General features: G+C 45.4%; 1 protein-coding gene across 2 annotated transcripts; it reads left to right on the top strand.

The window, feature by feature from the left end:
* Positions 1-474: 474 nt before the first annotated feature.
* Positions 475-12,270, top strand: LOC146272653 (metabotropic glutamate receptor 2-like). 2 transcript variants are annotated; one of them, XM_084704830.1, is made up of 5 exons: positions 475-981; positions 7,953-8,790; positions 9,317-10,380; positions 11,600-11,825; positions 11,925-12,270. In XM_084704830.1, exons 1-5 carry the CDS (start codon positions 475-477, stop codon positions 12,032-12,034), a joined length of 2,745 nt encoding a protein of 914 aa, XP_084560956.1. In that variant the 3' UTR covers positions 12,035-12,270. The 2 variants fall into 2 exon arrangements, with proteins under 2 accessions (XP_084560956.1, XP_084560957.1); XM_084704831.1 differs by having other exon boundaries at positions 538-981; positions 11,600-11,798; positions 11,961-12,270.
* The last annotated feature ends 912 nt before the right edge of the window (positions 12,271-13,182 follow it).

Genomic DNA, 13,182 nt, shown 5'->3' with positions numbered 1-13,182 from the left:
GTTTATTTATGTAAAAATGTATTATTTCAAAGATACGTACAGGGCAATTATCTTCTCTGCCAATTTACACCTTGTACATCATGATGCAGTTCACATGATGATGAATGTTCTGGTCAAGACTCTTTCTTAACTTCTTAACTATGTAAGAGGTTTTTTTAAAGCCAATATCCCTCCCATCCCAAAAAAACTTGATGTGATTTGACATGATTTGTTTTTGTCATGTCTGATTTGGCTATCTGTAAGTGCAGGAAACATCTGTGCAATTTGTATTGCTGATGCAGTGAAAGTACAGCGCCTCAATTGAATACACAGGATCTAATGCTGCATATACAATTGGTAAGTTAATTGCTTCTCATTTTCTCAATTTTTCAGAGTGTAACAAAGATGCCACGGTTGTTGAAAGAAAACCCCAGAGTGACCTACCCTCAGAACCTGTAATATCCTCCTGCTTCACACTGCTCCACCAACACCACCATGCCAACCGCAGGGCTCTGTCGCACTCTGCAGGCCTCTGGGTCTCCCTTCTGGACCATTCTGCTGCTGTTCTTGGACATGGTGACCCCAGGGGTCCTGGCCAGCCCCCGGTTCCCTCCGTCAGCCAAGCGGGAGATCACCATTGACGGTGACGTGGTGATTGGAGGCTTGTTTCCCGTGCATGAAAAGGGAGAGGGAGTGGAGGACTGTGGTAAAATCAATGAGCAGAGGGGCATCCAGAGACTGGAGGCCATGTTGCTGGCACTGGATGAGATCAACTCCAACGATCGTCTCCTCCCCGGACTCAAACTGGGGGCCCATATCCTGGACACCTGCTCCAAGGACACCTACGCCCTGGAGCAGTCCCTAGAGTTTGTGAGAGCCTCTCTCACTAAGGTGCACGAGCCAGGCTTCATCTGCCCTGATGGCTCCAACCCCATCCAGGATGACGTGCCCCTTGCCATCTCCGGAGTCATCGGGGGCTCCTACAGTGACGTGTCCATTCAGGTACCTTTACATGCCCACCCACCTCCTTCACCTCTCAGGGCTCTCAGGGTCAATCCTCTACCATCTAGTAGTATGCAGCTCTTCATTCTGTGGGCCTGCTTCACTTACAGTGTCATGTATCACTACTAAGAGTAATGTGGATGAAGTAGAAACCCTGTTAAACTGCACAATAAGTTAGCTATTTGTAACCTGACAAGGTCAGATAGGTTTCCTTTTTGTCTTTTTGGTATTTATTTGCTTGTGCATGTCCAGGCTGCTAGAAAAAGGTCTATGATTGAGCTTGTTATTAGGATGGCAGTTTTGCTCACGTTTCACACGCAGCGTGGGGAGATCCAGCGCTAGCTGACGCATCAAAGCTCCAGTTCCTTAATTGGTCCCAACTGAGTTGCTGTCATGTTCCCATTTCATTATTAGCAGTCTACATTCAGGCACATTCACACTGAAACCTTGGTGTTGAGTGTGTGTTCTGTGTGTATTTGTATTTTGTGCACATTCCTTTTCTGTGTGTGTGTGTGCATGTCCGTCTGTGTGTGGGGGTTGGTGTAGAGCGCAGTTGACAAAAACAGTCACCGGATATGCTTTTTATCCCCACCTCCGCTGAGCCACAGGAATTTGCCTTTAGCTCCTGTGTGAGTTTAGCTACGACTGAAATAATTATCCACCGGAGACGCCTCTGTGTTTGAAGCAGGCGTGTTCACAGGGACCTCCATCACTTTGTCAGCGCCATCATTTCCGCCACACGGACAAAACCGACCTTTCACACACCTGTGAAGAGATGCTGGAGGCTTGCGTGATTAAATCCTGTTCTCCACATACAGAGGGCATAATTGCTGTGTTCCACACGTAACAGAGCAAAGAGCCACACTTGAATAATTCAACACTGTTGCAATGGGATATGATGGGTAATGATTATGTTGATAGGGAAGGAGAGGAGAGATGAGGTGATGCTGATGGAGTGGTTCACAGGATTTGTGATGGAGTGTGGTAAAATCTCTGATTCCATTAGCAGGATCCACGTCAGTAGAGATGTGCGTAATCAGAATACGGTCACACTTGAGACAAGCTCTTCTATCAGACCTGGACGACGTGTGCTTTGAAATGGCAACCCTTTGCATGACTGATTATAAATTCACTTATTCTGTGACGTGATCTATCTGTACATTCAGTCCAAAGGATACATTTGATCTGTATCTGGTTGTTCAAATCACTTCATTATGTAAATCATGACGGTTTTAATGATCATCCGATGCTATTGTGTAGGGATAAACTACATCTCAGCTACAGATGCCACAAACCCATCAGGCAACACAACCAGGCTGTGGGGGTCCTCTTCACCATGGCTCCTCCAGACTCCCCCCTGCTGAGAGAGCTGGGCATTTCAGATCCACCACTCTTCGACCAATCAATGACAGTCAGGATAGGAAAACGTCCTCCTTTGAGACTAGGAGAAAATACTTTTCTCCACGGTGAGAGGGCCTATAGAGGTTCAAGCACATAGCTTTCAAGTGTCTCTACATATGAATTAAAATACATGACACTTGTCAGAGATCTTTTGTCAATACACCCTTCATTGATTCACTTCTTTGTGAGTGGCTCAGATCCTTTAATGCAATCTGTTAGAGGGTCTAGCTGCCACTGACGCATTACCCCTGGAACCCAGAGAAGTTAACTGACTGTTTGAGGGGAAGGGCACTGGGGCCAACTTTTCCACAAGAGAGCTTTGGAAGAGCTGCTTTTCCCATCTGTGGGGGGCAAAAGGAGCACAGAGATTCTTGGCAGCGACCTGTCCACCTGATGGCTGGGAAGATGCTACCCCTGCCTGTCACAGAGGTGAAGGGATGGCAGAGAAGTAGGGCGTGAGGAGGAGGAGGAGGGGGGGGGTATGTGCCCATCTGGGACCGTCTGTTATGTCCACACGGGCCACATGGCATCAAAACGAGACATTTCAAGCCCAAGTTCATACAGGTAGCTTGGTAAATGCATTGCTTTACACCTCCCTACCATTTGGGATGTGATTACCTTTTACATGCTCATGTGCAATTACATTCAGCCATTTAGCAGATGCTCTTATCCAGAGCGACATGCAAAAAATGTACCTTTTGTGTACTGTGTTGATATGTAGTTTTAAATGACACTGACTAAATAATTAAGTGAAATTTTGTTTTTTTAAGCAAAGTCTATAGCTTTTGCCAACAAAAAGTGTTTTAGAGTGTAGCATATACTATACCTGCATAACAGACAGACAGAGAAAGGATGATATTGATTGAAGTATGTGTTCAGTGGTTTACGAATTCTGTTTCACTTTGCATTCAGAGGTGTATGTGTGAACTTTTCTAGCCTAACTCCCAGCAACAGAAACTCCAGGTGAATACCCTAACATCTCTTTGTCAGTCAGCCTAAATGAGCAAAATGACTGCCCTGTCTTTGTCAAGTCAGCTGTGTTATTTCCTCTTGAATGTCACAATGAAGCTGTTTTTTTCTTCAATAGTGTCTGCTTGTCTTGACAAAGATATGTCGGTACTCCTGCAGCATTCTCATTAAATCTGTTACAGATGGTGTCTCCTAATGAGACAAAAATAAAACAAACAGCAGTGTGGCCATTAGACAGGACAGGACACTTGTCTCTACTTCATAGCCATTTAAGGTGATGTGTTTGGAGAAGGTCCCTTGTGATTTTCAAAGTTCTCTTTTGGTAGCAGTGTATTTGTGTTATGAGTTCTATTACAGGCATTTCTAAATGCTGAGAGTGTACTTGGGGAAATGAAGAAAATCTCTTTCGATGGGAGCATCAAAGGGTCTTGTTTACTGTGTGGCACCCTATGTCTCTCAGCCAGCCCTTCTCCCACATTCTCTTCCCTAAAAGTTTTTAGCACATTTGCATAGTGCTGCTCAGCTCTCTAATTAGTGTAGAGGGAAGATGGTGTGAGGGGTGCGAGGATGGGTACAGTCAAGACACAAGAACACAAGAAAGGCATTCATAATGTCAGCCAATCGATTTCCACTACGTGCAGCCCTCCACTCTTTCATCGCCTCTGCCAGAAAAGTGTTGTTTTTGCTTTCCTTTGCTGACAAGGTGACATGGAATAAATTATCATATTTTGATACAGAAACTGTGGGTGTTCCACAGCATTGTGCATTTAATTGTATGTCTTAAATAACAGGAGTATATCCTCTTGTCTAAGCTACCACGGCAATACAGACATACTTTTCAACTCTTTTTGCTTGTAGAGGTGAATCACTGGAAACATTTAGACCTATAAAAGCACAGCGAAGCTTTTTCTAACAACACGTTTTTTTTAGATCCTGAAGGTAGATCCTGAGGTCACTCCTGTAGTTAGCGTTGTTTGTTTGTTTGGCAGGATGCAGTGTTGATAGATGTAAATGGAATGTGGTGAATGTAGGTACCTGATAAAGAGTTTCATAAGCATAACCACACATTCACCACACATACACACCCACACATACACACATGCTCACTCTGTTGTGTGGGTTGGGTTATCACATACTAAACTAAAATGATAAAAACATGAACCATGTTATTGCACATACCTATATCATGTCAGACAAGATAATAATAACAATAATAACACCAGCAAGCGTCTCATGAGACCAGGGATAGCACAGACATTTGGAGGGGCTATTGCTCTAACATGAAAAAGTTTATTTAGGTTCTTTCTCCAGAGGGGCAGATCAGCCAATCAGGGCAAATGGGCTGTTGCCCGGGCAACAATAGCTCGTACCCGTGCACGTCCCTGCGTGAGACTAAGTGTATAGCTTACAAACAGCAAGATCCCATTACTCTTGCTACACTAGATTGGATTTTCCTAAAATCCATACTCTGAGGAACAAAAATCTTACTTCAGTCTCTGTCCACTGGTGCACACTCACTGGTGCCTTTGAATCGGGTCAATACAGTTCGATTAACACACACCATGCAGCTTCAGGCAATACAATTCACCTCAGGATCACATCTGGTCTATTCATTGGATTCATTATGATAAGATATGTTTAAGGTAAACAGCAATTAGGCTATTGAGATTCCCTGCTATAACAGTGTTTTTTTTGTAGAAGGTCTTGCATATTCTCACTATCAATTGGAAATTGACATATTTTAGTGCCCTAAGACATCATAGCCATTAAAACCCTAAGCATTTTCCAGCTTCTTTGATAGAAGCTATGATTTGGAGGCATGTAGCAAAGCTGGAGACTGTCGCTGCATATCATTTACTAGATATGGGACTGTACTTCCTGTCACTCCTATTTCTATGCTTGGCAAGGACCTCTGGGACATACAGATGGGCTTTCCATGTTGAAAGAATCATGACAGACACACGAGCGAGAGCCAGCATGCATTCAGCCTGTCCTCCAGCTCGGGCTGGTTCTGGTCCCACTCCCCAGAGCATGCCTGGGGTGGCCATCCAGAACAACGTCTGGTGACACATCCTCTTTCTGCTTTTCTGTGTAGAGGAACCACACCAACAAGCAAATGATTGCAAGCGTTGGATTTACTCGTCCAAGTATACCATATACTGTATATAGTCAAATATACTTGCAACGTTTGAAGTGTGAAGAAGATACAGTAATTGAGTCAGAACATATTTTGCTTCAAGCTGCAGCAAAAGCATGAAAGAATCCAAGCCTGTTTTGCTAATGATCTAAGGACTGAAACCGTGGCTAATTAATTGTCATAAAGATGTACATTTGTAATGTGTGGGTCTTCTGGACCTTCAGAGATGGAATGACCCATGGTATTGTTTCCCTCCCACACAAACAGTTATACAACCTCTGCATTGTGAACAGTGTATGGTATGGCTGAGCCATGCTGCCTAGCTCTCATGGGCCCATGGCAGGGTTAAAGGTCCAGAGAGGGGGTGGGATAGACCACACATCTGAAGCTGTCCATGACACAGATCCTACATCATTTATAAGGAATTGAATAATGAACACCATTTGTAAAAGGTTAATTAGCCGAAGACCTGATCAATTTTTCAAGGGAGAAGGAGAGGGATTTTCTTTCTTTCTTCTTTTTTTGTTGTTGCCTTTTTGGCAGAGAAACTAAAGAAAACTAAAGAAAGAGAAGCACAGGCATGTCACACACTCCAGTGCAATCCGGATTGGTCTGCTGTCAAGATAGTTGTTTTTTCCTGAGTCCTTTGGTGACAACCAACTGACAGTTCACTGTCTTTCTAGAAGAAGTGGTTGAGGGATCCATGCATGTGTGACTGGCCCAGTCTGGCTGGTTGGAGACAGTGAAACAATTGAAAACAGTTCCCAATGAAACCTCAATCACAACAAATAAAGCCAATACGCTGCTAGTCGGCATTTATTACTTTTACCTGTTAATTCTGCCTCCCTATGCTATCCCATTACCTTATAGTGTACTGTTATCACTGGATTTATAATTGATATTGCATATGGTGACCCTCTACTCCCTATTCATGCAGAGAAAATGGGATGCCTTAATGCTGTTGTAGACAGGGGGCAGCGTGGCTGTCTGAATGCATCATATTTTCTTGAGGGTGTGTGGTGTGCATGTGCTCTCTGCGGGGCCTTGTCCTTGGGCGGTTTTAAATGGAGCTGTCAAAGTGGGTTAAGCACATGGCTGTTCTGAGATCAGGGTTAATGTCAGTCAGCTCATAGGGAGACTGCAGGGAGATGCACTCGATGTTAGCGTCACACTCAGCATGCTTGACTCCATCTTCATCCCTGATGTTCCACTGGGTCAAACTCATTTAAGAGATGTGTCCATGGCGTGAATAGCCCAGATATTTGGAGAGGTGGTACATACAGACACACTGGCACGAACAAGACAGCACCATTTGGTATCAGAAGTATGTGAAAATCATGCTTCCATCGAATCGTGTGGTCAGAGCTCTACACGTCAATGGGATTTCCATCATAAGTTCCAGTCACTCGTGAGGATTGACTCTACTGACACTATAAGAGACGTGCACGTTAAACCTGTTTGAGTATTATGATAGTGACTGGATGAGATGACAATTAACACTGTAAATAGTGCTGACCTAACCATTTAGAATCTTACACCTTGATGACTGACAGAATGAGGCTGCAACAGCTGCCATGTAGACACAACAGTTCACTGTGTAGTCATGTGCTGTAGAATGGAAGAAAATAAAGTCAAGGGAATCCAATTACAGTTTTGAGACAAACACTGTTGCCTCTGGGCCTTTATGGGATGCCTAAGGTACAGTAGGTCGTAGTAACAGCAGTGTCAGAGAGAGTTCTCTCTAATTGCAGACTTCCTCACAAACCCTTGGGCTGGAGAACAATTCAGACAGCACCAATCACCTGTGGGAAATGTTTTAATGTTGAGCAAAAATAGAACACTACACTTCAGCCCTAAAACCAAAATAGGTTTTTGACAATGGAAGAAAAATAAATTGGTTAAACTTCTCATTCACCGTCTACTGCTCCCAGATAAATTGCAGTAAATCACACAATTCTCCTCATCATTGCACTCAACAACACCCACTGTCACTCCCACAGGAAAATCTATATGTCTGAGCAAGTTGGGCATAATAACCCCTTGGTGGTCTGTATTGATAATAGATTAAGATACCAGCATGTCTGGGAGTATCTGAACTAAACAAGCTTCTATCTCTCTCATATGTTTGCTGTTATTATTTTTCTCCATCTGTGGGATTTGTAGCTCCTGCTTCTGGCAAGAAGACTTTCTAAAAAGGGTTGACAGTTGGTAGACAGATAAAATCAGTTGTTAAAGTCGCCTCACCTCCTGCTGGACATTAGCAGACAGCAGCCATGTACCACAGCTACTGAATCCCCCTCAGGTCCAGATGATGTCTGTCTGACTGGGAACACACAGGCAAATAATACTTCACAAAGTATGTCTTAAAACTTTGTGTTGGTGCCGTGCTCTTATTGTGTTGATTATGATGTCAGATTTTACCGAGATAAAAGTAAAGTACGGTTGCCTCCTGTTCTCTTCACAGGTGGCTAACCTGCTCCGGCTCTTCCAGATCCCTCAGATCAGCTACGCCTCTACCAGCGCCAAGCTGAGTGACAAGACCCGCTACGACTACTTTGCCCGCACCGTCCCCCCGGACTTCTACCAGGCCAAGGCCATGGCGGAGATCCTGCGCTACTTCAACTGGACCTACGTGTCCACCGTGGCCTCGGAGGGCGACTACGGCGAGACAGGAATCGATGCTTTCCAGCAAGAAGCCCGTGCGCGCCAAATCTGCATCGCCACTTCCGCCAAGGTCAGCCGCTCCATGAGCCGTGTGAGCTACGACAACGTGATCCGCTCGCTGCAGCAGAAGTCCAACGCCAAGGTGGTCATCCTGTTCACCCGCAGCGAAGACGCCAGGGAGCTGCTGGTTGCGGCTACTCGCATGAACGTCAGCTTCACCTGGGTGGCCAGCGATGGCTGGGGAGCCCAGGAGAGCGTGGTGAGGGGCAGTGAAGCCGCAGCAGACGGAGCCTTTACCATCGAGCTGGCCTCGTATTCCATCAGGGAGTTTGAAGATTATTTCACCAAGTTAAACCCATACACCAACCGGCGTAACCCCTGGTTCGAGGAGTTCTGGGAGCACCGCTTTGCCTGCAACCTCAGCGAAGCACATTGCACTGAACACAGCCTGAGGGACGGCTCCTTTGAACCAGAGTCCAAGATCATGTTTGTGGTGAATGCTGTCTATGCCATGGCCCATGCCCTGCACAACATGAGACAGGCTGTTTGCCCCAACTCCACCAAAATATGTGACGCTATGAAACCAGGAAACGGAAGGAGGTTCTACAGGGAGTTTATCATCAAAACCAAATTTGATGGTGAGTGAAACAGATACCACCCCGTGTTTTTTCAATTTCAATGTGCTTGGGGATAAACACACAAGATCTCATAATTACATAACACTGTGTAATTATTACCATGAATGTTTCCTCATAGTGTGTAAATATAATTGAAAATGTAATCATGAAAATTGGTTAAATCTGAAGCAAATCCAGATTTAAAATGAGCACGGAATTGGATTTGTCATTTCTCTGAGTTGAAAAACATTTTCTGATTATGTAATTTACTGAGATGAAACATTAATTAGCAGGGCAAGATCAGCAGACTAAATTATACTTCTGAGAGCTAGCCAATGTGCACTATGTTATAACATCTTTAGCTTTTCAATTACCTTTTCAATTAAAAAAGGATGATTGGATGAGCCAATTAGGACTTTGTACGTTTTCTACTTTTGTTCTATGTGATTTTTTTCCCTATGTATATCCTTTGTCCTGATTAAACCAGGGTATTATTGAAAAGGAGTTTTTTTGTCTGAAGTCAACATGAGTGATGTCTTCCTTCCAGCGCCCTTCAGACCGGCGGACACCGAGAACGTGGTGCGCTTCGACAGCTACGGTGACAGCCTTGGCCGCTACAACATCTTCCACTATCACAAAGAGGATGAGCGCTTTGTCTACAAGAAGGTGGGCTACTGGTCCCAGGACCTGACCCTCAACACCAACCTAGTGTCCTGGAAAGGCCAGGGCCCCCCCACCTCCCAGTGCAGCGACCCCTGTAGGAAGAACGAGGTGAAGAGCATGCAGCCTGGGGACGTGTGCTGCTGGATCTGCATCCCCTGCCAGCCCTACCAGTACCTGCTGGACGAGTTCACCTGTGCTGACTGCAGCTTTGGTGAGTGGCCCCTGGCCAACCTGACGGGCTGCTACGACCTGCCGGAGGAGTACATCCGCTGGGAGGACGCCTGGGCGATCGGGCCGGTCACCATCTCCTGCCTGGGAATGCTCTGCACGCTCTCCGTGGTGGGCCTGTTCGTCAAGAACAACGAGACCCCCGTGGTGAAGGCCAGCGGGCGCGAGCTCTCCTACATCCTGCTGCTGGGCGTGCTCATGTGCTACAGCATGACCTTCATCTACATCGCCAAGCCGTCCGCCGCCGTGTGCACTCTGCGCCGCCTGGGCCTGGGCACCTCCTTCGCCGTGTGCTACTCTGCTCTCCTCACCAAGACCAACCGCATCGCCCGCATCTTCAGCGGGGTGAAGGACGGCGCCCAGCGGCCCAGGCTCATCAGCCCTGCCTCCCAGGTGGCCATCTGCGGGGCGCTGATCTCCTGCCAGCTGCTGGTGGCTGTGGTGTGGCTCCTGGTGGAGCTGCCGGGGGTCAGAAAGGAGGTGAGCCCCGAGAGGAGGGACGTGGTCACGCTCAAGTGCAACAGCAAGGACTCCAGCATGCTGATGTCGCTCACCTACAACTGCATCCTCATCATCCTCTGCACCGTCTACGCCTTCAAGACCAGGAAGTGTCCGGAGAACTTCAACGAGGCCAAGTTCATCGGGTTCACCATGTACACCACCTGCATCATCTGGCTGGCCTTCCAGCCCATCTTCTACGTGACCGCCAGCGACTACAGGGTGAGTGTGTGTTATTGTTGCCTGTGTCAAGAGCAAGCACACAAGGGCCAAGTGCAACCTCAGGATCTGGATGTCAGGAAAAATAGGTAATCTGGCTAGGTCAACAGGGCTGTCCCACAACTGTAGGTTCACCCTTGAAAGCAGTGGGGGAGGAAGTCTCGCATGGGGTGTTGTGAAAAGGCCATAGCCTGCCTTCTGTGCTGTAGCTAGGAAGACACTCCGAAACACCTACCAACTCTTATGAGGGATTTAAAAAGAGGAACTGGATGGACTGCGAGAATAATGAACCGGTCTCATGATAGAACATTGGTAGAATCATTAAAATTTGAATGGTTTTGGCTCTGGAACAGAGACCTTGATGTGTTGCTCTGTTTGTGTGCCATTAATAATGATTGCAGTGGGCTCTGGTTCTGTATTTCAAGTCTGGTTTCGATAAAACATTGGATGCATTCTAACATGAAAGCCCAGCTGTGTTGTCCATAAAATTGTTATTAACTCTCATAGATGGATATTAAACATACCAACGCTTTCAGAAGCCTTGGAATAAAATAGAAACTTTGCTCTTGAAAGAAGCCCCTGAGCACGGTAAAGCAGGCAAGTACAAGAATATAGATCGTTACTTCTGATTCATTTCCCCCGTGTTTGAGTATACTTTACATTTCTGACTTTTTCAAAACAACCTTTCAATCCATCTATGTTTATGCAGTCAATCCTGATCCTGGGGTTATGGCTGGGTCCCAGCTCAGGGGGAACACACTGGAGCATGACAGAAACCTTAGCCACTGTTCAATAGTTATTCAAAGGGTCAACAAGAGTTCACTGGGAACTAGACTATTCAAGACGTTATTGCTCTTTATCATGTAGGTTACTGTTGTTGTGACCATGTTGTAAGCATGGTCCAGTTTCCTTGAATATATGTCTGTGTATTTAGCTATGATATCCTAAGTAGTACACTGATTTAACACCAAGCACCAAACTGTCAAGTAAACAGATGTGTCAGGCACAGAATAATAAGCCAGTGGACCAGGGAGGGGCAGATAAACAGATGACCTACAGCCAGCTCACATCAATAGCTGGGTCATAGCCAGACATGCAAGTATGCCCCACTGTGTTCAAATCAGACCCACTCTGCTTTCCATCTCCCTGTTTCTCAAACAGTAAAGAGTATCTATAGCTCACAGCTGTTGCTCAGTCTCCTCCTGTCTCCATGCCCCTTCAGGTGCAGACCACCACCATGTGCATCTCCGTCAGTCTGAGCGGCTCCGTGGTCCTGGGCTGTCTCTTCGCACCCAAAGTCCACATCATCCTGTTCCAACCCCAGAAGAACGTCACCACGCTCAGGGGCACAGCCAACCGCTTTGGGACCACGGTGTCCGCGTCAGCATGTGCGTCTGCGCCCGGCTCCAGCTACTCCAAAGGCAGTTCCTCCAACATCCCCTTACAAGGTATTACTACCCTCCTTCCAGATATTTTATCAGTGACATGTAGCATTGATGAGTTCACTTGTGAGTTGTCAGCACGTACGTAAGTTCTGGAAAACGCAGTTCCAGAACTTGGAACTGTCTTGTGTGTTTCTTCAGGCTCGGCCTCTAGTTACGTGCCAGCCGTGTGTAACGGACGTGAGGTGGTGGACTCCACGACGTCTTCATTGTGAAGAAGATTGATCTGAAATGGTTCCTCCTCCAAGCACAAACCACTACTCCGTCCTCAATCACCCCCTCATGGAGCCGGACTGATGATGACACAGCACCCATGGCTGGTGTGACCTGGGTGCCCCTGACTGTGAAATCTAATATGTGAGACTATACGTAGTGGATGTACTGTAAACATTTTTGTATAGATTTAACTGGCCGTGGTGTCCTTGGTTTCCAGATAGACGTGGTTGAATGCACTGCACATTTTTTTTTGGTCTGTTTTTGTCAGAGAAGTCTTGTGAATGAGATGGTTGTGAAGCAATCATGATGTCTTACAAAATGATATTATCCTGTTCTTACAGTGCTGTGAATATGATATCCAGATGTTTATTTCCTGTAACTAATTCACAATAATGACTAAATGAAATTGACCTTTTCAAAATGAAGTGACATTAGCTAAACTGTAGTGAGAGTAAATAAAACTTAGACGACTACACAATATAAAGGACAATGTTTCAACGTAGAATTTGGTGAACCCGTTTGTGATTTTTTGTAATTTATGTAAATAAAATGGTTTTCTTTTTTAATTATTAAACCATGAGGCCAGAGTGTAATTCATGTGACTTCAACATAACGTGTAAAAACTGTTACAACTGTTGTATTTATACATCAAGACATCCCAAGAAATTCCCCTGAATAAACCACACTGGACATCGGTTTCAGCCTACACAACACCTCAGCCTACAGAACTAGGCTCACCAGACACTACTACTATATTTTCCTCACTTTGAAATGTAAAAAAAAAAAATAGGATTTACATAATTTGTCTTAGTATGAGAAGTGTATTTGTCTTAATAGTTCATGCATTCATCTTAATCCTAAAGGAACAAGCCATGTTATAACAGGCACTTTTCACCCCCAGTACCTGCCAGAAAGTACATCATTTTCTCTATCCTGTGCGATGTCGGCATAGATGGAGTAAGTAAAAGTAAAAGGATTCCCTTTTCAATCGTGACATCTCAAGGGATTTCCATGCCACAACCCATAGGGCAAGGAGCCTAGTCAAAAGAACCCACAGGTCTGTACAAGTGATAAAATCATGCATCATATCGACATCCTTTTAAAGATTGTGGATTTTTCTGAATTAAACATGACAGTCTGATACTCA

The sequence above is a fragment of the Hypomesus nipponensis genome, chromosome 9, assembly GCF_054491055.1.
Source record: "Hypomesus nipponensis isolate SF chromosome 9, ASM5449105v1, whole genome shotgun sequence".
NCBI classification, from domain to species: domain Eukaryota; kingdom Metazoa; phylum Chordata; class Actinopteri; order Osmeriformes; family Osmeridae; genus Hypomesus; species Hypomesus nipponensis.
The sequence above is the reverse complement of the archived record's forward strand: the minus strand, read 5'-3'. Positions and strand labels throughout refer to the sequence as shown.

Excerpts from the sequence above, each read along its gene's own strand:
- LOC146272653 (XM_084704830.1), top strand. The coding sequence starts at position 475 with ATGCCAACCGCAGGGCTCTGTCGCACTCTGCAGGCCTCTGGGTCTCCC. Across the intron at positions 10,381-11,599 it reads TGACCGCCAGCGACTACAGG|GTGCAGACCACCACCATGTG; the intron begins GTGAGTGTGTGT and ends ATGCCCCTTCAG. Across the intron at positions 11,826-11,924 it reads CTCCAACATCCCCTTACAAG|TTCCAGAACTTGGAACTGTC; the intron begins GTATTACTACCC and ends TGGAAAACGCAG.